The sequence below is a fragment of the Aptenodytes patagonicus genome, chromosome 1 (genome assembly GCF_965638725.1).
Source record: "Aptenodytes patagonicus chromosome 1, bAptPat1.pri.cur, whole genome shotgun sequence".
NCBI lineage: Eukaryota > Metazoa > Chordata > Aves > Sphenisciformes > Spheniscidae > Aptenodytes > Aptenodytes patagonicus.
In genome coordinates this window covers 87,507,008-87,534,059 of record NC_134949.1, presented here as the reverse complement: position 1 = coordinate 87,534,059, position 27,052 = coordinate 87,507,008, and the positions used below count along the sequence as shown (strand labels likewise).

General features: G+C 44.8%; 2 protein-coding genes across 5 annotated transcripts in view; one reads left to right on the top strand and one right to left on the bottom strand.

The window, feature by feature from the left end:
- Nucleotides 1-15,311, bottom strand: part of ZYX (zyxin) — a 29,204-nt gene extending 13,893 nt beyond the window's left edge. Inside the window, exon 1 of the mRNA XM_076346757.1 lies at nucleotides 15,277-15,311. The gene's annotated coding sequence lies outside the window, so the exon portion shown is untranslated. The remainder of the gene's footprint in view (nucleotides 1-15,276) is intronic.
- FAM131B (family with sequence similarity 131 member B) overlaps nucleotides 1-27,052 on the top strand; it is a 56,478-nt gene that overhangs the window by 1,543 nt on the left and 27,883 nt on the right. For 3 of the 4 annotated variants that reach the window (XM_076346816.1, XM_076346804.1, XM_076346796.1), the window contains exon 1: nucleotides 15,503-15,806. The exons of the other annotated variant lie outside the window; for it this stretch is intronic. In XM_076346816.1, coding sequence (XP_076202931.1) covers nucleotides 15,779-15,806 — 28 coding nt within the window. In that variant the 5' untranslated portion in view covers nucleotides 15,503-15,778. Of the gene's footprint in view, nucleotides 1-15,502; nucleotides 15,807-27,052 lie in introns of those variants that run through there. 4 annotated transcript variants of the gene reach the window in all.

The following is a 27,052-nucleotide window of genomic DNA, read 5'->3' as shown; positions in this document are numbered from 1 at the left end:
TCACAGCACACCTTACAGAGTCAGCCTGACATCAGAGTACCCTGCCACTGGTCTCTGGGCTAGCCCTGACTCCAGAGGAAACAAAGAATGTCTCAGAATGAGATTAAAAAAAGTGCTGAGAGAATATGAAAAAAAATCTGTTCTCTCACACTTTCTGGTCACATCCCCATAAATCCAGATGCTTGCACATTTGTCTCACCAACGTGGTGAAGTTAAAAGCTCATGAAGGCAGATCAAACGAAGTGGGAATAAGAAAAAGAAAAGCAGACCCTCCTAGACATTTTGTATTAACTCCTTACTATGAGGAAACAAGTACGAAACAGAGAAGTGTTTAGCAGCTTGAACATGTGAAAGCTAGAATTCTCAAATTGGAGTACATCAGAATATACAGGGGGAAACTTTAATCTGATTTCGTGCTTGCCATATAGTGGATTTAAAGTCTGTGCTTTTGTAATCGGAAATGAAGATGAATTAACTTCCCTATGTTAGTTCTGATTCCTCTGGAAAGAAAATAAGAATCTCCTTATGCTAGCAACCTTCCTTCATGCAATCCTTTGCTTGGAAGAGTAGACATTTTTCTGCTGCAAATTGAAATTAGTGCCTTGAGATGTACGCAGTTGTAGTCAATCTCATAAGTTGAAGCAAAATATTAGTCTTGAATAGGCGTTTAGCTATCTGGGTATGGAGATGATCAGCAGGTATACTCAGCTTGTGCCAGATGACACGTTTGACCTTGTCATTTCTGGAATTAGCAGCAGTCCTCTGCATAAATCACTTCGGCTGTCCCATGACATGAAAATAGTGACCTGGTACTTTGGGGTACATTGTGGTGTGAATGCTACTTTGCACCATGGGTGAGATGACAGCCGACTACAAAGCAGATGTTGGAGGGATTTGGAATATGCAGTTCTAGCTCGGTGCTGCTTTGAGATGAGTGTCAGGAGGTAAGCCCTGGTACTGGCTGTAAAATCAAAGCTTAGAAATTCTTAGAGTTCAAGGAACCCACCTCAGAGAGACTAAGTTTTTATGGAGACAGATATAAAGAATCTTCACTGGTAATTCAGCTGTGTAATGCAATGAGTAAATAAGGAATAATGTGATACAGAAATGATGTGGCAAATTCATGTACTGCACTGAGATGAGGAGTATGCTAGCAGTGGTTAGGTGCCTGTAAAATGAAAATAAAAACAGATGTAAGAGAAGAAAAAATAAGTCCTTGAATCCAAAGGAAAGATTATTTGCAAGGACACTAACAGGGCATTTAACTTGTCAGACAGAAAATCTTACCTAGATTCAAGAGGGTTCAGGTAGCTGCAGATGGGAATCTTTGTGTTAAAAATAAGTTTAAGGTCAGAGGAAAGCAATCTGGATGCTGGATAGGATGATTTAGTTGTGTTAATAATGTAAAACATCTGCGTCTGTATAATTTCCATCCATATCAACAGATCAATTAGTGCCATTTTATCTCAGCATGAGTTAGTTAATAATTAGTGATGCCACGCAGGAGTCCATGTTTTCCCTAACCAATGAAAAGTTCTGACTCATATCTGTGTTGCATCTCTGATACTTCTTTAATCATATAACTTCTGTTTAGTCTAACCACATTTTATTGATTAATGCTAAGCTGCTACTCATAAGCTTACCCTGTGCTGTATTAAATGCTACGTCTGGGCCTGCTGGAAGAGCTGGGAATATATAATGGGTCCGCTTTGGTCCCCAGGCCAAGAGGTACAGATGAGGTTAGGCCCGCGCTGTCCAGGGCAGGGCCACCTGCAGCAAATTGTCTGCATCCGTACAGACCAATGGATGTAATGCACCCTGGTAAGAGCTCTCCTAGAATCTGTTGTGCTCCCACGGCACATCCCTCTCCTGGTGTGCTCCTCACTCCTTTCCTCATGCAGGGTGTTCTCCACGTGAAAGGCTACACCTGGCATAGGTTGACACCCGCCATGGCTGCTGCTCCCACTCTTTGTGGAGGCCATGACGTATGCAGAGCAGTCTTTCTCCTGACCAAAAGGCAGTTTCAAGTTGGAGTGCCTCAATCCCATTGTGGGATGTGTGTCGACAGCTGGGTGCCAAACACAGAGAGCTGCACTGGGGACGGCAGAGCCTCCAGTCCTTATGAGCCTAGTCATCCTCCTGCATCTGTGAAACTGGCATGCAGTCAGGAATGCTATTTGCAAAGGTCATGAATTGTCCTGGAGAAGTCCCTGAACAACCAACAGGACAGATAACTAGTGTCTCTCCACTGCTTGCCTTCGGTAGTGTCCCTCCCCAGAAGGGGAGCTGTTTAGCAGCTACAGAGAGCCTCAGCAGTCTCTGAAAAGTGTCATTGCAGGTCTTCAAATCCCACTATGAAAGTATTGCATGATACGCACACATATGTACGTACTTCAAAAGACCATTCTAGCCATACACATACAATTAGATTACCCTGACTAAAACAGTAAAATAGGCTATAAGCTGTAAACAAAAAAAACCCCCAACAAAACAAACCTTGCTGTGCCAGGAAACACTTTTTAGTGAGGCAATTCGGCCACATACAAATAAGAGGGAGCAAAGTATCTCTGTGGTATGACCATGGTCATGACAGCATGTCACAGGCCGTCAGAGTGGCTGGGGAGCAGCGGTCTGGGGTGGTGTCTGTCCAGGGAAGAAGCTCCATTTCAAGCAGGGCTGGCAGGTCATTTTTAAACAGAGCCATGGCAGGGGCTCCTGAGCAGGAGGTGCAGCTCCCAGATGAGTTACCAGCCTCACTGCTGTTTCCTTGTCTCCTGCCACCAAGATTTCCTGCTGAGCTGCTGCCTCCGTCCGCTTCTTGGCGGCACGGCAGGCCTGCAACTCCATGGCTCCTGGGGCTTGCTTGCTAGCAGGCTTCCTCCCCCTCACACTGCTCTCCCACACCTCCTGCTCACTGCTGCTGGGCTCTGTGCCTGAGCAAGAGGGAAGCAAGCAGGCTGTCCCGGTGGATATCTCTTTCCCTAGGTGGAGTATGAGCTGTTCTGCAACTCTGGAAAACTGTGAGCAGTTAGCCAAGGCCTGGAGAAGGCAGTAGGATGCAGCTGAAGCATGGATGGGTGACTGGGGCATGCCCACATATGTGGCTGAGTATGGATGGCTGCCAGAGCCCATTCTGCTTGGAAAGCAGCCATTTCTACATTCCAAGGTACCCTTGCCATTTCCGCAACCATATGCCCCACCCCTTGCCACCAGCAAGGCAAGGAGTGATGTATTTGGCTGTTCTGTGCAAATATTGCTTGTCAGAACTGACTATCAAAGAAACAGATCTGTCAGCCTGTTAATTAAAGAGTTCCTGTGTGTGGTGCAAGCCTCTTTCCACCCCTGAGTGCCATGCTCTTGTGGTAGAAGTCTCCTTTCTTCATTTCATTATGTAGTCTTGTAAGCATGGCACAAACAAGCCATGCTCCTTCCTGCAAATGAGTGTAATCAAAGAGATGTACGTACTCAACAGAGCTGGATGCATACCTTGTTGCATCCTGGGGGATTTTGGCAAAAAGTTCCAGGAATAATTTTAGTGTGTATATGTGTCGGGGGGAGGGTGTCGTGTCCTTGGAAAAGGGTTCTTCCTTCCACATCCTCCCTGTGACAAAGGTAAGAGGCAAAAGCAAGTTCTCAACAGCCTTGGTCTCATACTGAGCCTGCTCCTAGGTCATATGATAGAAGTTCTGTGGTGGCTTCCCAGAGAAGCATCTAGTGCAGCTGCTCAGTACTGGAGTGACACAGATGCTGAGCTACACTCTCAGTAACATTAACCTGGGACAGGATCCTGGTCATTCTGGTCCCCATGTAGCCCCTTTCTACCCCAGTGCTATTTTCTCGCATAAGAAGTGAGATAGCCAAATAAGCAGGGACAGACTTTGGAGACTGCTAATTCTCTATTTTGTAGTGTGCCTACAAAGATGTGCCATGCACATGCCAGGGCATGTTGGACTTGTGAGTACATTAGGAATATGTAAGAAGATTGTTCTGGTCAGGAAGAATGAAGCCTGGTGTAGTCCACACCTGCATTATCTATAGGGCGTGGATCCTGAAGCAAACTACCCTCTCTTTTGAGCCTCACAAAACCAAAAAAATTGGTTAACTCCAGATCAGAGTCCTAGCAAAACCTAGTATGTACACAGTGTAGATGATCAAGGAACCAAGGCCCTAGAGCAAAGCAACAAACCAAATAGGCATATGGTCCAACTTTCAAAAATACTAGGCCAAATGTTGTCTACAAACTGCACAGTAAAACACAATGTTTTGTGTTTTACACAAGCTTTAAGAGGTGTAGCCCCTCAAGCCCTTGCCTTCTAAAAGCAAGAGTTGTGGAGCTGTATGAAGTTTTTTGCAGTTCCCAGGTTTAGTATATGTGGCTACTAGTATGTTTGCTAGTTAACTTACCGCCAGTATGACTAAGAGGATGACTACAGACCAGACAAAAATCTTTGACTGTTTCATGGGGTTGTCAGGATAATTAGCAGGGCCTTGCGGCGGAGCCACTGTCCTTTCAGTGGCAGCTAGGAGTCTGTGACAAGTGACGACTTACGGGAGAGAGCTGGTCTTCAAGCAGAGTATGCTTTTCAGTAGGTTGAAAATGTAAGGGTGTGACAGGTCTTACTGAAGATTTGTGCCAAGTTCATTTTATATCTAGCAAAGTGATCAAGCACTGTATGAAAGCCACCGTCTGTGGAGAATAGGGTAGTAGCAGTTACAGGCCACCATTGCCAGCGCTTTGTAGCTAGTCTAAGTGATATTGAGAGATTGGTAGCCACAGCTATGGCTGCATTGTTCAAAATGCAGGAGAGGTCCTCAAAAAGTGTTCCATCTCGTATTACCAAGTCATTGATAATTTGCACATTGCGTTCTCCAGAGGTGTGCTGGGATGACAGAGGCATAGCCTAATTTCTGGATCAGTTGACTACCGCAACTTTACACCAATGCAAAGGGCTTTTCCTCTATTAACTGTGAATCATCCCTGCCTGTCAGTAGTAGATGCTTGGGCAAGGGCTCAAGACATTGCATTAAAGAACTCAGTTGGGGATGTACATTTCTGGAGATGTACTTCCTTCAATCAAGGCATTCTCCAGTTGCCTAGATGAAGGTCAATACGATGACCATGTCTCTTAGGTACTTGGCAAACCTCCTGACCCTTTGCTCCCATGGCTCATGAAAAAAGTTACTTGGAACCTTTACCCTTATCCAAAACACTTCAGTTTTCATGTAAACAACTTTAGGTATGCATTTGGCCAGTTGAAATCTACATGAAGATCATCTGTGTCCTCCCAAGGTGGTCATCAAGCCTCTATCTTAAGAATATAAAACAAAAATGAGATTTGATAAACAGAAAGGATATATTTGTATTGAAAACATATTTTTGAAGTAAAACAGAAAAGATTGTGGATTTGTGGAAGGGTGTGGTAAATTTAAAACAGTGCAAGAACCACGTATTATACCCAAACAATGTATAGGCAGGCAGTGCATGATGACGTAACCACAGCATCCTCAGATCTAACACCCTGAAAGGGAAGGAGCCGCCTTAGTCAGTTCCAGACATCCACTTGCTTTGGGACACACTGGACAGCCTGCATTTCTCCAATGCAGTAAAATGGCTCCAATTTTCCTCCTGATCCAAGAAAGAGGAAATCTGCATAGAGGTCCAAATTTGAATGTACATATGGGATACTGTCTGTATCCATTCCCTCCTAAGTTTCAAAAGGAGGCATTCCACAGGGGTTAGACTACACACTGCAAATGAGTCTTCTTGAGGAATGGGACAGAGAAGGGTAGAGGGTACGGGTCAGTACTGAGAGGAATGCTTTGAAGAATATGGATGAAGGCCTGCTCTAGTTGATGCTGTTCATTGCCTCTGACTCCTCAGACTTGGTATCACTGCAGACAGATATCAGCCCTTGGGTGCCAAAAGCCTACATTCAATTTAATGACCTTAGTTTGCGATTAAATTAGAGGCATACTAAATTGTAGACTCTTTTTGACTCTTCCATGTTCTCAGGCTCCTGGCTTGGTTTTGAGGCTGGAATGAGTCCCTCATTAGACTCAGAATTCATTTTGTCTTTCAGCTTACACTGATGAGAGGCCTACAGTATGCTGCATGCTATCTGCTTTGCTTTCTTACCAGATTATACCAGAGTCCTAGAGTCTCCATTTGTGTTTGCTCTTGACTCAAAAATTGTTGTTCTCTGAATCCCTGCACCTCCAGTCAGAGAATGGAATTTCAAGTTACATAGTTAGTGCCCTGTGCCTGAAGAATTCCACTCTCCTAAACATAGCAATTATTTATCTGATTTGAGGGACCATGAGACCAGAACTCTTCTCATCTACAATTGTTTCAACTCCTTCTTCCAGCTGACAGTAAACTGAGGAAGAAGTAGTAAATATGAAAGTGTAATAAATGTTCTCTTACCTACTGCAGATTAAAACCAACTTTGGGGAGATAGAAAGGAAGAGCAGCCTTCTGTGAGAGCAGAGGAAAGCTAAGATCCCCCAAAATGCAGCAGACATATTCTTGCATTAACTGCACCTTATGTTTCAGGGCCTTACTATGTAAGAATGGGCCTAACTACACATGAGAGTGTGAGAAACATCGTGATGGCTGATCATAGTATTATACTGTGAAAAAACCCATGTATTGAATGAATGTATGTCTTGATTCCATTTAAAATTGTTTTTCTGTCAAAAACATGGACAGAACAGGGTTGGCTGAAGATTAAAGATGCTGGGTAAGGTCAAGCCACGACCCATCAGGTCAGACAGGGCTTTGAGCAACCTGATCTAGTGAAAGATGTCCCTGCCTATGGCAGGGGGGTGTTGGACTGCGTGAGCTTTAAAGGTGCCTTCCAACCCAAACAATTCTATGAAAAAGTACTTGCAGGCTTTAAAAACATTAGTGATTCATGGCAGGGGTACCCAACTGCAGTTGCTGGTCAGTCACAAACACAACCAGGTTTAAGAAAAAACAGCAGTCATCTGCCAGCACAAAGGAACAACAGTGTTAAAGAAGGCCATCCTCAGCACTGGCCAGCAGGCATTCTCACCCGATGGTTGCTTTGTTCCAAGGCAGTAGCACTCCTTCATATGTGTGGGAAGTGACAGGGTTACCAGTTGCTGGACATAGTGCTGCCCAGACTGGTGCCTATTGTTTTTCCTGTACATGGACTTCAGGGCCTTTGCCTTAGCCCAGTACCGAAACATATGCTTCCATATACTGTGCGGTGCAACAGTAAACATTATTATTCCAGGAGTTTCTAGTGGCCACTCTTGAATTGTATTGGTGCCACAAAACCCAGGAATTCAGGGGATTTCTTTCAAGAATCAGCTGTGATCACAGAGGGTTTGAGGCCAGGATGCTCTCCCTTCCTGGCCTGCTTCTGGTAGGGGATGCCTCTTGGCCAGAAGCATCTGAGGGTATCATCAGGATGTCAAGGATTGCAAGACAATAAGAAGAAAAGGTAGCGAGGCAGCCTCTTCTGAGATCCTGTTCCTCAAATTTCAGTAGAGAACACAGAAAGAAGCAAGGCCCAAATGTGCTTATTAGGAGGTTGTCAGCAGGTGAAAACATTTGACCTCAGAAGACTTGTAAACACAGATGGGAATGGAAAGGTCACCTCCAAATAAGTACAGAGGTAGGCATTCTGGATCCCACCATATTCTTTATGAAGTGCAGCATAGTAGAGGAGGTAGATTTATTCAGATCCTCCAGAAACAGCAGCAGGCCTGACTTGATTCCAAGAACATTGATCCAATGTTGATTTGCCAGAGCCTACTCACAGCAGCTGTGTGCTCTATGTTACATGGAAGAGGGTACTTTCTGGAGATTTTTTAAAATCTGAGGGCCATTCTGTCAATGCATGAGTGAACAGTTTAAGTTGATATTTTGCTTCTGGATACATTATACTTTCATTATTCCAGACATAAGAATTTGGCAGTGAGGACAGAATCACTAGCTTTTAAAATAAGAAGTACTTTCTTTGTTCAGACTTGATTTTAAGCTTTTGGGTATTTTCATATGTTTTTATTAAGATCTGTATAACTCCAAAACCATATTGCAGAAAAAACCCCCTTACTTTTAAAAGAGTTAATATCTACAGTTTCTGTGAGCTTCTATTTCCAATATATCAGACAGTGAGGAGATGACAACTGATATTTTGTAAGGCTAAAAATATTGCGCCTTTTTACATAACACTGGGAATTTAAAAAGAACATTAACTGCTTGCAGATTATTTTTAAAAATGCAGTTTGAGCAGCATCACTAGTATAGATTCAGCTGACATTTAGGAGAAGTAGCTGCTGTATGTTTCACTGTTTGGAAACGAGACATTCAGTAGAAAATGAAGTAAACGTTTTAAAAAAGGAAAAATAAGACTCAGACTGCATCAAAGATGTCTGCACCCTAATATACACCTCACATTGATGTCATTGGTGGTGTCTGTCTTCCTAGTGCATACTGTGTACCCTTTTTGACCCTCCAAAGCGACCTCCTCAGACCTCCCCTCTTGGCACTACCTACCTGATGGCAAGGAACCTGTGAACTCTCAGTTTGACTGCCAGAGATTCACCAAGTTCCCTCTCTCTTACATTCCTGGAATTTCCTTTCTTTTTTCCTCCTCCTTTGTTAGCATCTGCTCAGCCCTTCCTGGCAGGGAGGGAGTGGGAAAGAGTCCCTTATCTGTGAACTCGCTCATCTTCCCATTTCACGTGCCACTGGAAAAGCCCCAGGCCATGGCAGAAGAAACTGGAATTTCAGAGTGTGGCCCAGTCTACCTCCAGTCTCATTCCATGTGAGCAGGCATTTAGCTGGTTCAGACACCAGGTAAGGACATACGAGGATGCAGAATAGATTTATGAAAGATACTCACCAGAATGGTGTTGCTGAGTGGGTGAAGCTTGTGGCAGATGAAGCAGGCTAGACTTGCTAATTGTTTGATACTGAGCTGCAGTTCCAGAGAGCGACGGTTCTCCATGCTCAAATGGCAGGTGATGCCTGATCACATGCAGTAGGTCAGTATGCTACAAAGGCATTGGTGAAATGCTAACAGAACAAACTGCACCACCACAGTTCCAGACGGTTAATTCCTTTCTGTAAAGTCTAGAAATGGGAACTGTATGAGAGATGAGATCTTATTTAATCTATATAGAACAGACGATGACACTTCTGCATGACTCCAGATAAAAATCAAACATGGATGAAGATGCTGAGAGAATCTTACACTTGCTAAAAATCTGCAAAACAGCAATGTTGTTCTGAAAAACCGGGAAGCTACAAATCCTTAAGAAAAACTAATGGAAGGCAAATATCAAGATAAGGTGAGAAAAGAATGATGAACACTGAGCACTGAACATTTATGTAAGTGTGAACCAATATGCCAAACCTATGTGTTTTAAAGAAAGGTGATTATATTTTAAGAGAATACTGCCAAATAAGCGAGGTCACATAGCAGGGATCTTGCATCAAAGCAGGTATGGGAATACTGTCTGTTGTTAGATAACAGCTAGCCCCCTGCTTGCCTGCTCTTTATGTGGTGCGATGACATACCTCTCCACTGTAGAAATTCTTAAAATTTGTTTCAGAAATATATTTTTTTTTAAAATTCAACCTGCATTGAAATGAGGGTGTTTTTAAGGTATCTGGCTAACATCAAAGTATTTCATACCTCTGAGTAAGATTGTCCTTAATTTGGGACACTCTATCAGTATTTAGTTTCCAATAGATGATGCCAGGATATCCAAAGCGTGTGCCTCTACTTCGGCAGCACAGGCCAATTTGAGAACTCGCCATGCAGGGGAAGCGGAAAAATAATCTGTCGGTGCTCACCATTACCTCTCTTCAGCAACATGGGACAAAATACCCAGGACGATTTTTTGATCCACTGTTGTTGAGAGGGTGGATCGATTAGTTCTGTCTTAGCATTGAATTAGTATGTTCTCATAAAGTTTTTTATGACCTCTGGGTGCAGGCAGAACAAGATCTCATTTGCTCGGATGTGAGTGTAGGTAAGCATGAGCTTAGATCACAACACATAATGCAAACATATCCTACGTCTATACCTGCCATCTATTGTCCCTTCTAATCTTCAGCCTCAAATATTTTCCCAGCTTGAAAGGACCCAGCCTTCCACTTATGTCAGATAAGTTACACCACTCTCAGGATCTGAACTACATTGGCACGGCTTTTTTCATTCTTTGAACCTCATAAAAAGCCTTTCTGTTTGTCTCCTGCACGAAGGAGCTCTGAACAAGAAAGAAGAACTGTATGAGTCATTTTGCTATCTCATTTCCTTTTCAGTCCACATGAAAATCCTATCAGTAGCTAATACAGCTTGATGTAGAATTAACTCCTGTGGCATCTACTCCATTACTCCTATGAAGCAATTAGAGAGATCTCTGCCAGAAGCAGCATTTACTGGGGAATCCATACTGCCAGTGGCAGGAGGCCAGCAGAGAAGCATATTGGAGCAACAGTCCCCAGAGGACGATTCCTGCCTCTATAGATCTGATACAGATACTATTTTTGTAAACATCTCCTACTCATGAACTTCATAGGCCTCTGTATATTTTCCACAGCTGAAGACACATCTTGCAAGAAGCATGCAGGAAGTCTCTCCATGTCTTTCTGTGATAGTAGTTGGTCGGGCCAAAAGATTTTAAATAAGGATTTTAAAAAGGATTGGAGAAGGTGGTGAACAATCATTTTTCAGAGCCTTTTCATGGGAGGATAGACATGGTTGCCAGTGAGACCTCTGGGGACAGGAACTAATGTTAGGATGAATGATAGACAGAAGGAAGACATTTTAAATTATTTGGGGGTTGGCAATGTTTACTTGAAAGTGAAACATTAGGTGGCAAGATTTACATTGGTACTTTTTTTCATTTTAACTGGTTTAAATGGCAGCTAAGGGAGACAACAGGGGCACATTACCTACTGTGATATAACCTGCATCCCTGATAATTAATTGATGAAAAGAATAAATTTACTAAGCAGGTACGACAGTGACAATAGCTCTGTATTTTATAAGCAGTGTTTCTTAGGAAGAAGCTGTTCCAGTATTTATAATTTATAAGATATTTATAGAGAGCTATAGGGAACCTCTGGAAAAATAGGCTTAATAGATCCATCAGTGGCTTATAGAAAAGATAAACAATGCTGAACAGCCGTCTCTTAAAAAGCAAACAAACAGTTAACAATTTACAGCATAAGCCTGTCTTCAGGGTTACAATGGAGGTGTCTCAGTGTGGATTTGGAACAAGCTGTTAAAAATCGGAGCTTGTTCTGAAACTGCTTTGCTCTGTGTTATTACCAGCCCCTCTACCAGGCATGAGGTCACTATCTTTAGCTTTGCTGGAAGTATGTTTTCCTCCCCCACCCATCCCTGCTCAGACCTAAGGCGACCACTCTGCCTGTGTGCAGGGAGTGGGGGGAAGAGGCTGCTGGAGGCACGGATCCTTGCCTGTTCCCAACTCACCTTGGCATTCAACCCCAAAACCAGGTAGTACTCACCTAGGAGCACGTGCTTAATGAGTTGATTATGGCATCTCAGTCAAGTTCTCTGTTGCATTCATGGCAAAGGTGCAGGAGTGGAGGAGGAAAAAGTTCCCTTCCACCAGCAGCATCCTTGACCTAGTTAGGGCAGCCCTGAAGCTCTGCTCTGCACACAGAAGTTCCTACCGGCAGTGACCTACAGCCCACAACAGCCTGAACACAGCCACGCTCTTCCGTCTCTCTTGCCCAGCATGCCTCTTGCAACAGGGTCTGTGGAGGGGGAGATCTATAGCTCTACAATAAACAGAGGGGCACATAATTTCACCCATCATACAACTAATTTAGGAGGCTGCAAGTGTCTGTCTCCTACTGCTCCTTCCGAGATACCCAGCTATGTAAAGAATCTATCCATGTTTCTCTCTCTAGATACTTAAATGTTTCCATCTCCTAACCCTGTATGAACACTTATATTTACAAAGATCTTTCAGACCAGCATTTAAATCAGCATTATGCAAAATGTATTTTGTACACAATTTCCTACATGAAATTATAGCCTCATTGTTTAAGAAAGTACCTGCAATGCTTAGAGAAAATATTCAGAGCCTGTCAGAAAGTGTATTTCAAAGAAAACAAAACAATTTATGTTTTGTCATTTACCTCCTGTTTCTTGCAGCAGCAGTGGGAATACTGTTGCTCAGGAAAAGCAAGGACAGAAACTGGGGGGACAGTTAGATTTATGCTCAGTTTTAGTCCCTTGTTCAAAGATTCAGTCCTGTCACTTCCCTCCTACATGGTAATTCTCATGAAATCATATTCTCATGAAATCATGTATTTCTTCAGAATGTAAAATAGCTATGGTTTTCTTATGCTACTGTATGATAAATGTATTTTAACTGAATTTAGGAAGTAAAAGTTAGGTATTGGCTTATTAAAAACTAGAAACTGTTCACTGATGATGAGCTCCCTGTTGCATGGAACCTACTGTATGGAAGAACCAAGCAGCTGTGTCAAAACTGATAGATAGCTGATAGTCTAACAAAGTCTTCCCAACTTCTAATGAGAATGAAATTTACTTTAAATATGTAAAGTTATGTACACAAGGTCCATAACGAATAAATATCTGAGTAAGAACCAAAAGATGGTGAAGAGTCTATCCTTTGATTAAATTGAGTATGTTAAAAATGGCAGACAAAGCATGGTAGTGCTTCCAGCAGCTAAGTGATATTGATTCCAAATAAAAAAAGGAGAGAGCTTGTGACGTCAGGACATGCGACAGGCCAATAGTTCTGTGGAGTGAATGAATGGACACTGGAGTATAATCCTCCTCCTTTCCAGTTTTCTTTCTCTTCTGTGCATGCCTGACACTTGCCTTGCAGCAGCACAGGTGTTTCCCAGATCCCTGTGTAAACTACCAGCTCACTAAAGCAGCAGAAGACAAACCCATCAAGAACTGGAAAGCTGCTTTTCAGGCAGGGTAAGTGCTAGGACTTGCTCACCTGCCTGTGGAATCACACCCCGAGGCAGAAGTCAGAACAGGCTGATGTAGCTGATATTGTAGCTTAATGAAAGGAAAGCCAAATGTGTACTTGCTAGGACCTGGGGTATGACTTTGAGCTTGAGAAAAAGCGGTAAGACAAGCTAAAGCATCACACGGGGGGAACAAAGTAAGAAGAGTCAATGTGACTTACCTGAAATCTGCACTGAAAAGGAAACCACAGCAGAGATCACTCATGGTGCAGAAAGGAGGTTCACAGAGGAACCGTTTTAGATTGGGTGGGTGGGTGAGGCAGAGAAGGGGATTAAAATGAAAGCAGAATCTCTTTGAACAGAGAAAAAGAAATTGCCCACAGCTGTGTCAGTAATACATCCTCTCAGGCTAGGATGAGATGCAAATGCTGTTCGGTGGCATCTGCGGTGAAACTCCTGAGGACAGCTGTCCTGATCAATCTGTCTGCAGGAGACTCTGGATGAAAACAGTTGGCTGGGCAGCCACCAACTTACAAAAAATTTATCTGAGACAGGCCTTGTGTCTCTTCCCATCCCAGTTTGCTTTTGTTTCCCCTTTCCTTGTATTTAGCCTTGGAAGTCAATACAGATCTGCTTTTCAGAGATGCCAGAACACCTCTGATTAACATAAAGTTCCACCAGACCTATGGTTTCCCAGCATTTTTACAGCTTAGGTTTCAAGAGTGCAGATACATCAGGAAAAATATCTTCAGTGAGTCATTCAAAAAGACTAGATGAAAACCGATAGGTTTGGAAATATATGGGGGAGGTGGAAGGAGGAGTGAAATAGGGAAGGAATTCTAGCTGTGGAAAAGCTTCATCCTCAGCAGAGATCTAATGTGCTGTACCCAGTGATAAGCATTATAGCACCAGAGCAGACTGTCACTGGCCTCAGGCACCCAGACAGGAGGAGACTATGATCTCTTACACTTCAGCAGTGTCATGTTCACCATACTTAGTAAATCTTCAATATCATGAAGAAGGGAAAAGATATAATAGCTGCTTATATTCAGACATTGCTATCTTTATTTCTGCACATGTCCTTCCTACGTAAGTTTTAGTTTGTAAGCTGACTTTGTGTGAGTAGACTTCCTGCTTATTGTTTCAGAGGCTCAGGCAAAATATGTTCTATGTGAAGTCCTTTTTTTTTTCCTTCTTCCTTAGGCTGACTGTAAGTTGTGAATGGGAAAATGGATGAACTTCCCTATTTCCCATTTCTGCTGTTAATCAAGGCTGTTCAGCTGCCTTGGGTGACTTCTCAGCAATGCAGACAAAAACCTGAATTTTCCAGGCCCGAGGATGAGAACAAAATGGCTCATTTGGGATCAGCAAATATCAATTTGCTGTTACTAGAGATTGGTGGAAGGAAGCTGGAGAGATCAGTGAGGCTTTTGGGGTGAAGGAAGCACAAAGGGACAGGGAGAAATCATGAGCGTTTCAGAGAGTGAAGGTGGAAGGAGCAGACTGGGGAGAGTCCGTGGTGCTGGGGAAGCAGACCAGGAGGATGCTGCCTGTTGCTGCTGCTATCAGGTGAGGAAGAATTTGGGCTGTGAAGGGAGCAGACCTAACGGCATCTTCTCCATCTGCAGAGATCCCTCCTCACTGCCACGTTAGCGGGGAGGACGTGGGAAAGGCCTCAAGGATCTTCCATAGGGTTGAGCTTGCTTCTTTCACCGTTTTGCGAGGCGACGGGGAGAGGGCAGCGCCCCACATCCGCGCCCCGCGCGTCCGGAGCCCCGCAGCAAGCTCCAGCTCCCCGGGGCTCCGGAAGGGGCAGAGCAGACAGGGGACCACCGTCCTCCCGCCCGAGCCCGTCGCCAGGGCCGCTCCGCGGGCCGCAGCCGCCCGCCCCTCGGCGGCTCCCGCAGTCCCCGCAGGGCTGCGGCGGGGCCGCTCCCCCGGGGCCGGGCCGCCCGCCCCGGCTCAGCCGGCTGCGAGAGCGAGGGAGCGCGCCAGGCCCGCCCCGGGGGAGGCGGCCGCTAGGGGGCTGCCTGTAATTGAGTCGGGCCGGCAAGTGTAGTTACCGGGAAACGGCGCCAGCCACCGCCCCGGCCCCCACCCGCCCCGCCGCCAGCGCCCCCCGCGCCCCTCGCTTCTTCTTCCGGGGACGCTCCCGCCTCCCCCCCTCCCCACCTGCTCGCCCCCCGGCCCCCGGCCTGCGGCGCCGCCCGCCGCTCACCTGTGCCGGCCCCCGCCCCGCTCCGCTCCCCCGGCGGGCGGGAGGGGCCCTGCGGCGCCCGCCCCGCCCCCCCGTCCACCGGCGCCGTCCGCACCTGTCCGCCCGCCGGGCGGGCCCTCGCCTCCGCCCCGCCGCCGGCCCCGTCCCGCGCTCCCCGAGGGCGGGCGGACGGCGCGGCCCGGCCCGGCCCGGCCCTGCCTCCCCGGGCCGCGGAGGCCGGCAGCCAATCGGAGCGGCGCTGCCGGGCCGGAGCTGTTTACCCAATCTCAGCCCGCCTCCCCGTCGGGGAGCCGCCGAGGGGGGAGCGGGCGGAGGGGGGCACGGCGGAGGCAGGGACGCGGCCGCGGCGAGGGAGCCGCAAGGGGAGCGGAACAAAGCGCGAAGGCGCGGCGGGGGCAGATGACAGCCTGGCCCGCGGGCTCCCCTCCCGCCTGCGTCGCCCCGGCACCTGACCATGACCCCGCGCCGGTCCCGGCTGGGCCACCCCGGCGTTTCCCGCTGAAGGGACCGGCTCCTTTCCGACCTCCCCCGCTCCCTTCCTCCTCCGCCTCCTCGCTGCTGAGGCTGCCGCCTCTCCCCGGAGCCCTGCCGGAGTGATGGGCTGCATCGGATCCCGCACTGTGGGTAAGGCGTTGGCGGGGACGGCGCTAGAGGATGCTCGGGCAGTCGCGGCCCCCGCCCGGGTAATGGCACGACGGCCCCCGGCACGGCGGGTGGCGGGTCGCCCCTCGCTGCCCCCCTCCCGGCTGCCAAGGGCCCGTCCAGCGCCATTAGCTGCGAGCGACCGTTCCCCACCTCCCCCTGCCCCGGTCCCCCGTGGCGCGGCGGGGCGGGCGGCGCGGAGCCCCGGCCGCTGGCCTAGGTGCTGGCAGCGGGGACTGGGGGAGCGGGGCTGCGTGGCATGCCCGGGGCTGGGGGGACGTCTCCCCGTGTCACCCGTGGCGGAAGGTCGCGGGACATGTGGGTCAGTGCGGTGCCTCCGGAGAAGCGGGTGGGTGCGGGGCGTGCCTCCCCAAGCGGGATCAGGCGGCCGGCGGCTGCCTCCTTCGCTCGGTAGCGGTTTATTGTTATCCGAGTATACATAACATTGCATGATCTGCACGTCGTCTTCTCTCCCCCTTCTCCCTACGTAGACTTCAATGGCGAACAGCAAACAAGACTGAATCCCTTCCCTCTCGCAGAGCCGTTGCGAGGGGACACAGTGGGAGGAATCGCATCTTTCCACTGGGCCACGCACATTTTATAGCAGAGGATCTCAAGCCTTTAGGCTATGTAACCTAGCTCTCCCCTCCTACACACATGCGGATACCAAAAGATCCCTTGATCCCTAAGCACAGGTCTCTACAGGTAAAAACAGCATCCTGTGGCACACTTTCCTCCCCGCAGGAAAATTTCTTTCTGTGCAAACCACATGTACAGACATCAGTTACACGGGGACGTGTCATTCAAGCCATGAAAACAATCTCTGAGAGAAAAACACAGCTCATTTGGTAGTTCATGTCTCTCTCTCAAGCCTTTCCACAAAGCATGCGGGCACTGTGACATCTGTGGGAAAAGGAAACCTCTGAGGGCAAGAGAGTTGAACCACCTCCCCAGAATAAATCTGAGGGACTGTGTCAAAGCCTGGTGCTGTGACACTTCTTGGCTCAATGGGAAAGCCCTTTGTGAGCACTTGCAGGGAACCATCTACTCCTGCAGCAGCAAACTTGAAACTACAGACTCCAGTTTCTACTTTGGGATTTAATTCCCACATCTAGCTTATGTCTCTTACCAGTCTCAAACGTTGTCATGACCTAAAGAAATCTTTTATGTCTTCTGTAATGTCCACATGGCAAAGATCACTGCAATATTTCCCTTAAGATTCTTCAAGCTCACCTGGATCTGTGTCTCGATCGCATATCAAAACATGTATTGCCTCCCTCTCCTGCCTTTCCCATATCCTCCACACATACACACTGCCAAGGGCATTATCATCCTGTTAGCTGGCAAATTATCTATACCCCTTTTATCAATGAACGAGCAGCATTAATTCTTGGTCCCTCTCCCCACAACACTGTTCAAATAAAGAACAAACACACATCTAGTGACATCCACTCTCTACTCCAAAATGTGGTTAAGCTGTCATACTTAACCACACAGGTATTTGTTCCTATGCATGGCAGCATTTTTATGATCTGTGACCTGGAATCTGTGTTACAAAAAAGCCTTGTATAACTGAGCTATTGCAAGTATCATTCTCATATATAGAGATGAGAATATATACATTTTTATGTATATGTATTTATAAATGTCATATGGATATGTGGGCACAGATGAAAATATAAAAGAGCATCTATGCATTAAAATGATGATGGGATAATGATAATTGAAAATGCACTTTGCAAATTGCACTCCTTAAATATAGACCTTAACGGTACAGATCTTGGACCCTCCATACTATAGTGACTTTTGGTTTATGCAATATATGCTCATTCTAGATGGTGAGAGCACAGTGGACTTTATACAGTTAACGGCGGAATTTTTCCTTGACCTCATGTTATGAAGGTGTGTGTTAAGGGGGATTGCGCAACCGTGATTCTAATCTCTATGGAAGTCAGATATGAATGTAGTAATAGTGCCTGATGCCTGCTTCATGTGAAACTTTTACACTGTTTTGCTTCAGTAGGGGCTTCATCTGTTTAGAGTCCTAGAGGTTGGAGTAGGTGAAGGCGGGATCCTTGAGTTTTACTTGGACTCCTCCACCTAAGGAGGTTTGTTCAGAACAATTCTTATTTGGCAGCCTAGCTTTTTCACTCCAGCCTTACTGGGGTTATTGGGAAGATTCTTCAGACCTATTTTGGGAAATCACTGCTTTTAAGTGCTAGGTCTGGGCTCTCGGGTCTGGTTGGAAACTAACACCCTAGCATGAGTAGAGCTTTGTGTTCTTGCTGTATAGTGTATCTGGTTAGATTTTTGCAGAATTAGTTCAATATACAGGCTCTGCATTTCCTTTCCAAGACCAGGTAGGTCCTAGAGATAGAAAAAGGGTAGTATGCTTGTATTGGTTTTACCTTGGAATTTGCATGTAGCAGATTTTGAACTCAGAATTTGGGAGGTTTTAATTAGTGATAGAAAGCTTGTAATTCGTCACATTTAGTTTATTCACCACACAAGGGCCAGTGCAGGATTGTGCCCTGAGCTTGCTCCGGGCCTTTTTCCATTCCAGTTTTAAGCAAGCCACATGATTACTCCATCTCCCGCAGGGACGTTTTACTATGATCTAGTTAGATGTCATAGTTTGCACATGTTTAGTGATGTGCAACTTCACATTTTCTTTCCTAAATATGAGTTTTCTGGTTATTTCTCCCTGGGGAAAAGTAATTGAGAGGGTCATAACAGAGCAGCTCCATATGCGTAAAATTGAAATGGAGTCATATAACACCTTTCAGTCTTATAGAGGACACCAGAAATCACAATGGCAATGATCAGATTAGGATTTCCTAGGGTATGAAAAAAGCTGAAAAGTTATCTTAAAAGGCTAAACTGATACCCAATCACCTTCTCCACAGATGCACCCACTCACACCTCAATGTCATACATGTGCTTTGTGTTACATGGCATGCTAGCAATTACACAGTGAGCATTGCAGCTGGCTTCTGCCTCTGATAATAGCTACAAGTCAGGTCTGTATATTGGCGATAATTACCCCATCATAGCTCTCAGAGAGCTGCCTAAAGACTCTCATGATAGCTGGGACTCAATTTCTGTGAATGCAAAAGAAGGTTTTCACTGAGGTTGCTGGACAGTTAAGGCTCCAAAATCCAACTGGGAACTTGTAGATATTTGAGTGCCAACTAAATGTAGAGATGAGCTTGATTACCATCAGTGACTGAATTAGCCAAATTTAAGATTTCAGGCCTGCATAGATGTCTGAATGCATTGCAAGTGTACCTTTGACCACAGCTTAGACATCTCCTAATATTGGCTGTTCTGACTAGCGTGACGAGATCGCTCTTAATTCCTTGAATGGATTTAAATGAATAGAAAGCTGAAGCCTATTAAGCTCAAGATTGCTCTCTGTTTTTTCCGGTGGTGTCGCTGACTTCTCTCATGTCTTTGCACAGAAGCCTGCAGCAGACATGTTTTGTGAAGTGACATAAAATGGTGGAAAAATATGCCAAGAAATTAAAAACTAATAGTACTTTTGGAGTGCAGGGGAAGAGAAACTAGAGATTCTCACACTGGATGTCAGGAAAAACTTTTTGACCATGAAGAGTGTCAAGCATTGGAAGGGGTTTCCCAGAAAGGTTGTGCAGTGTCCATTCTTTGAGGTTTTCAAGACCAGACTGGATAAAGCCCTGAGTAACCTGTTCTAACCTCATAGCTGATTCTGCTTTGAGCAGGAGTTTGGACCTCAAGAGGTGCCTTCCAACCTGAATTATCCTGTGATCCTATGCTTAGGATCTAAAGCCTGGAGTGGTTGACTTTCTGAGTCAGGTTTGACCTGGTGCTTTAGTCCTATTCTGCCAGAGGACCCCAGGTCTTCTACAGGTCTTTAGTACACTCCCACTATACCTTCCCCCCATCACCGCTTTCCTGTAACTACTGGGAGTACTGTGTGCTCCCTCACCATAATAACCCCAGCTGTCAGCTGAAGTCCTCCCCATGTTTGTTTGGTCTGGCAATTTTGCAAGAAACCGCTCAAGTGATAGCTGGTTTAGGCTGATGCACAGAGTATCAGTCACTGGGTAGGCCATGCAGAATGGAAAAGACAGTGCTCTTCATTTGTCAATCTCTGGGTCAAATCTGACCTGCCAAAGCCAGCTAGCTGGTTTGCTGGACTCCCCTCTACAAGGAATGGTCAGTGTACTGTCAGAGAGAGGAGTACTTAGCTTCTATGTTGCTTTCCCACTGGATGTGCTATACTAAGTGTAAATGAATGGTTCATAACATCCACAGTAGGAGAAATGGAGCCAAGGACCACCCACTTCTTCTAATCCAGCCACTTTAGATTCAGCAGAGTGGGAGCAGGACAGGAGACTGACAGGAGAGGGTGTAAGCAGCTGGAGGAATCAGTGAACATCCCCTTCATTGTTCTCCTTACTCATCCCCCCCACGGATCTGAAGGTGTGTGGAGTGAGATCTGGTATGGCAAGTGTAGTCTATGCACTTGGAATGTGAAAAAGTGAGACATCTGGTCTGCATACATACATACATCATATCAAGGAGGCCCAGTGTCCAGTTCCTCCCTCCTTCACCTTCAACATGTAAGTCAGTCAGTGAAAAGAAATAAAGAGAGGGAGAAGCCTAGGAGAGGAAATGGTAATGCAGAAGGAAACTGAGTCATGGCATTAGGGATATATTCATTTACTTGCAGGCACACAGGTGGAAGGGGAAGAAGCACAGAACTCTGTGTAGAAACCTCCACTTTATAGGCAATGTGGGTAAAATAGTGGGAATATGTGAAGTAGGGCATCCAGGTATCTTGCTCTTCTCTTACCTGGGGGAGAGACAAGCAGAACAGAGGGGCAAAGGGACACCTCCTTTTCCAGATCAGACTGCTTTGTGCTTGGTTTCAGTTCATTACTCCTACTTCTTCCCAGTCTGGCCTTTCTTCTTTCGAGCAGGTCTCAATTTGATCACTTTAAAAACTCAACTAAAGAGCTCTGGGATAAGAACTTACTTCTGACAGTAAGGATCTGAACAGAGACTGTCTCCTGGACCTAGCAGCCAGTCGTCATGAAGTGCATACAAACTGATCGTCTCTGAGACCCCTTTCTATCTTGTCAGGGTTACTGAGAAAGGCTAGTGGTTTTGAGTTGTTGTGGGGAGAGGGCTAACAAATAGCATGATTGCATAAGCCTAGCTTTATAAGGAAACCATACTAAAAAACATGTGCAAGATAAGTGTATCAGCAACGGTCATTAGTATAAGAAAACAGTCTTTGGCATGTTGCTGGTTGACCTAAGACGACTTTTTTTTTTTTTTTTTCCCTGTGGAGAACACAACAGATGTGATTTTGAGGAACAGAACTGAAGGACAACATACTGACTTTATGAACTCTTATGGGCAGTAATATGAGAGAATTATGAGACAAATTACAAAGGAGGTGATGGGAAAATGGAAGTAATGAGTAGTATTTCATTGACATGATAGAGCTGGGAGTCTGACTTCTATAGACTGATGTGTATTGAAGCAGAAAAAGTGAACTAATCAATAAATATTTTAGGCCTGTTTTCTTGGGGGAAGTAGGAGAAAAATAGTTTTCAGCTCATTTAATAAGGATATACTCTCCAACAGCAACCAACCATGATTTTAGAGTGATACTTACAACAGCCAATTCAACATAACTTGCACTCAAGTGTTTTTAAGCAGTTGGATAAAAAGTCAAAGCTTTGTTTTTCAATAAGTCTTGAAATAGTGAGGAAGATCTGGAATTGAAAAGCTGGGTGTTTATCACAACTTTAAAAGTTCTGTGAGATGACCTAGGTACTTAATTTTATCTATCTGATATAATTCCCAATAAAATATTAGAAGGACAATATGCCAGTCAGAATGGGTTTGTGCAAAACAGATCCTGTCAAGCTAACTTCATTTCATGACTTTTATGAGACTCCCTGCAGCCAAGTACTTCTACGATAGAAGTACCTTTACCTACCATCATGGTAGTGGATCTAAAATACTAGATTGGTAAAAGCTAAAAACATTCATCAGTTAGCAACCAACTTAGTAACACATGATTCTTTGACTGATAATATATGAATACGATACATTTTAAGTGCATCAAAATTCAATAGGTAGCAAAACAGTAACAAAGAAAGAATCATTGTTGAAAAGCTTGTGTTCCTTATGTGATCCCACAATTCTCAATATAGTTGCCAGTACCATGTGATTTTTTGACATCTTGCTCAAAATCTTGAGGGAAATCTAAAATACTTATAAACTTGGTAGAATCTACAAATGCTGGAAGAACTGCTAAAAATGAAAATAAAAATTAAAAGGATAAATTACTGATATGGAACCGTTTGATTCATTTGGAGTATGAATCTTGACAGACAGTGTGTGTTTCAATCTAGCCAAATATGAGTTCATATATCTAATGACAGAGTGTGAACAGTATTTACAGGACCAGAGCTCTATGTTAGAAAGCAGTCACACTGAAAAAGATTATAGATATCTGAACAGATAATCAGTAGATCAACAGCTACTATTGTGATGCTGCAGCCAAAGAAGCTAATGTGATTCTTTGATCTATTAAGAGCTGAATATTGAACAGGAAGAGAGGTGGTTATATTTTCTCTGCATTTGGCACTTGTGAAAAAATTATTTTTCATCTACTTTGTGTAATTCTATTATTATCACTTTGAGAAGTACTGCGAAACTGAAGAATGGCCAGAAAATAAACGCAGAACCATAAATAAAAACTTACAGAAGTGACTCGACGACAGTCTCTAAGTGTTTGAGTGAGGGAAAAAATACCCTTAAAACCATTTGACTCTTCAACCTAGCAGAAAACAGTTAAGATGCGATGGAAGGATGGCAGATACATTCAGATTGGAAATGAGGCAAAAAATCAAATTGTAAAAATACTTAACTATTGGAATAACTTACTAAGAGCTGTACTGAGTTCTCCATCACCTGAACACATAAAAATCAAGATTAAAAAGAAAAAAAAAGCTCTAGTTCAAGCACAGCAACAGAAAGTATAATTAACAAATGGAATACCTTTAGCCTCTCTTATTTTAAAGAGGGCAGATTAGATGATCAGGATGTTTCTCTGTGAGTTTAAGCCCCACGTTCTCAAGTCCAGGAGTATACTAGACTTTTAAAGGAAACGTAGTTTCTATATCCTGGGAAGATGTGGTTGTATCCACAGATTCTGATCAGACATGGCTTATGGGGAAAGCTTCAGTGCAAAATTTCTTAACTAAATTGGAGAAAATAGTTTGGTGATCCAAATGGCTAGCATGCGGATTGACGTTCCACATGGGAAAAATAGTTTTAGGGATTATACTACTGACCATTTATGATCACTGGCCAGGATGGTGACAGGAAGCTGTGACAGCCAGAGGAAGATCAAAGAGGCTGTGAAGGCAGGAAACTCAGTAGTAACAGGGACTTCGGTTAACCCTATGTGTAGGCTGGCAAATTAAATGTTTACTTCAGGAGCCGTTCAAAGAGCCTGTAAAAGACAAGTACCTTGCCTTGTGTGATGATTAGGACTTAGTGCATGATGTTACTACTAAAGAGGCATCAGGTGACTCAGAGAGATTAAGACCACAGCAGAACACCACCCCCACCCCACCACCCCCCAGCCTCAAAAAAACAAAGAACAATTTTGTATCTGTTCATTGTGGAGAAAGTTGTGGAATTTTGTCCTATGGAACTTTTCCTTGTTGGGAATGCATCAGAAGATCAGCTTCAAATTGAAGCCTCAGTAAATGAGGTTGTAAGCAGGTAGACAAACGAGTAACAAGTCATCAGATGGTATTCATGCAAGACTTCTGGAGAAATTTGAGGCTGAAAGAGCTGAGCTACTGATTATGATTTGTAACACCTTCCAATTACTTTGGTACCAGAAGACTGGAAGGTAGCTAGTGTGATGCCGGTTTTCAAAATGATTTTGAGATCTGGGAAACTATAGGTTGGTAAACAAGATAAGCCTAGCAGGCAGACTAATAAACGTTACTCTAAAGAACTGAATTAGTTCATGCATGGACAAATAAGATATACTGAGGAAGAGTTAACACTACTGTTGTTAAGGGATATCACACCTTACAAGTCTTAAAAGGGTTCAAGAAGCATATTGACAAAGAGGAGATCCAATGGCTATAGCCTACCTGGATTTGCAAAGCACATTTGTAAAGGTCACTCACCCCAGGCTGTTAAAGACATGAATGTGCTGTTGGATCAAAGGGACGTTCCTGAAATTATTAAGTAGCTGGGTAAAGATAGGAAACAAGGATTAGCATGAAATGGCCGGTTTTCACAGGGATATTTTTTCAGATTTGTGCATATCCATGAATGATATGGAAAAGGGGGGTAAATAATGAGGTAACAAAGTATGATAATGACAGTAATCATTTGGGGGAGCAAACAAAAAGCTGCATGTAGAGATTTGCAATAGGATTTCACAATATTGAATGACTAGGTATTAAAATTGTGGGTGAAATTTTATGTAGATAAATGTAAAATGATGCATACAGGAAAAGCAATTCTAGCGTTACATTTGCAATGATGGAGGTTCTGAGTTTACTGTTTCCATGCAAGAATGAGATCTTGGGGTTATCATGGATAGCTTAATTCTCAGTACCAGTAAAAATGCCAATCAAATGTTAGTAATTGGGAAAAGAATAGAGAATAAAATGAGAAACAGCATTTTGCTATGCATAAATCCATGCTATGCCCATATTTTGAATATCATGTGTTGTCCTTGATTGCCCATTCCCATTTCAGAAAGGACATAATCAAACTGGAAAAGATTCAGAAAAGGGCAGCAAAGACAATCAAAGGTATGGTGTGGCTTATATGTGAGGAGCCATTTACATAGATATGGATTTCTCAAGTATGGAAAAGAAATGATTAGGGGAAGTTACGACAGATATCTATAAAATCCTGAATTTTCTCTGTGATATGAGCAGAATGGAGAAAATGAAGAGGGAAAAATATTTCATTATCTCTTTCAAAACAGTATCTAGACATCAAATGAAACTAGCAAGTGGCAAGTTTCAAACGAAAGCCAGCACTTCTTCACATAACACAGAGTTAAAATATGGAACTCCTTGACATAGGATGCTATAAGTACTAAAAGTTTTCTTTGGTTTAAAAAGTGAACAGATGAATAGATGCAAACTCCTTTAAAGATGACTAGATACAGAGGCAACATCTCTGTCTCAGGAACTACTTGAGGTGTAAATTGTGGGAGGCTAGCTCAAGTATTCTGGCAAAATATCACTACTGTTTCCCCTGTTCTTATACTCTTTCTTACACATCCACTCCCACTTTAGGGACAAGCTGATATCCATCCCAAACAAATACTAAATGCCCCCCAAAAAGAAGAAGAGAGTGAAGAAAAGAAGCCAGGGAGAAAAAAAGACAATCACTGTGGGGGGGTGGTGGAGGGGTGGGGGAGAAGAAAAAAAATAAGGAAAGAGAACAGGGTAAAGACTAACAGGCTAAAACCAGAAAAATAGGGAACCAGAGAGGAACAGTGAGCAGAGCACCCCTGTATTTCCATGGTATCCAGGGACTGGTGGGTGCTGCCTAGTGATGCCCTGCCCACAATAAGGGAATAGAAATAGCACTGCTAGTTGCTGGGATCTTGGGTTTTCCTCCTCCTGGAGATGGAGATAGCCAGCCTGGTGAGAAACGGCGAAGTTGATAAAGAGGTCCCAGAATTTAGTAGGTCTTGGGATGGGAACTGTACAAGTACAGATGTGAGAAGTGCAGCCGTAATCTCAATAACAAGTTCTGGAGGAGTTAGAAGACTGGCATGCTCGATGTACAGAGGTGCCAGTCTCCCTCTCATTGCATAAGAGACACGAGTCAGGGGGTCCTGTGAACAAACTTGTGCCTTCTGCTTGATGGAGGATTTTTCCAGCTGATGTTCCCAGTGGTCCATGGAATTAGCTCAGAGTAGAAACTGGCCATCAGGTTCCTCACCCTCTCCTGACAATGAGTGGTCCTACAACCATGTATCATGATTGTGTGTAAGGGTGAGGAAGTTGAGCAATTGATGCATGAATGTGTAGAGGTGTTCTCAAGGGAGGTCATCTGGTTGTTCAAACCTTACTGAAGTGATGTGTGAGTTGGACAGGGAGTCACAGGCCAAGGCCTCAGAGGTAGCTCCGTGGAGCTAGGTGTTGGAGGGGGCTACCCACCTGTGGGACTTGCCTGAGGTAGGAGATGGTGGTATAATCTGGGTGTTCTACACTGTACACCAGGCAAGCAGTGTGGGGTTGACCCAGACTCACTGACCATAGACCCAGTGGTCCCCAGTTTTAGTGATGCTGCAGGGACGATCCTTCCATGCAGTGATGAGGTTTCTGCCTGCACATGGAGGTGAGTTTTGTTCAGCTGGGGCTTAACAGGCACATTCCCCCTTGCTGGTGATCATGAGAAACTTGATTACTCCATAGGGCTTCTGGGTTCTGAGGAGGGCCTTGTAAAAGACCAGTAGTTCAAGAAGGTCTTGCAAGAGGCCTCTCGGATCAGTGGTGTAGAATGATAGACATCTTGGAGGTGGTGGGGGAAGGCACATTCCAGCACAATCCAGGTTGGACTGCCTGAACTATAAAAGACCATCCAGAAGTCTGGTCTCTTGGAGGGTGGTCAGTGTTGCAGGGATAGGGCACAGGGTGTTGACGCAGTATTGAAGCATGGGTCAGCACTCATTGGTTGATGACCAGAACCTTCCCTGAAGGAAAAGTTGCTGCATCAGTTCTGCCTGCTTCTGCAGCTACTCAGACCTCTTGACCTCCCTCTTATCCCAGTTAGTAGCCAGAAAGTGGCTGGTAGCACAGAGGTAGGCTCTCAGAGCAAAAGGCACGTGCCATACTGGTGTGGAGTGCAGCTGGGAGGTTGCTAGCTGCCTGCTTAGCATCTGTTTCCAAACACGTGGTGAGACCTCTTGACCCAGTTGACTTGGGCAGAGGAAGATGCTATATACGTGACTTGGTTGACCCATGTGTGCCAGGTCTTCTGGGTGGAAGGAGGCATGTCAGTGGGGTAAAATCCACATGACCACACATAACTTTAGTTCTGTGAGCACCAGGCCCATCATGCCCTAACAGACAATACAGAGGAAGGACTCTATGATGATGGAGTGGCAATGGCTGGAATAGGGCAGCCCTGACTCACTCCCCTTCTGAAGCCAAGAGGACCCTGTTGAG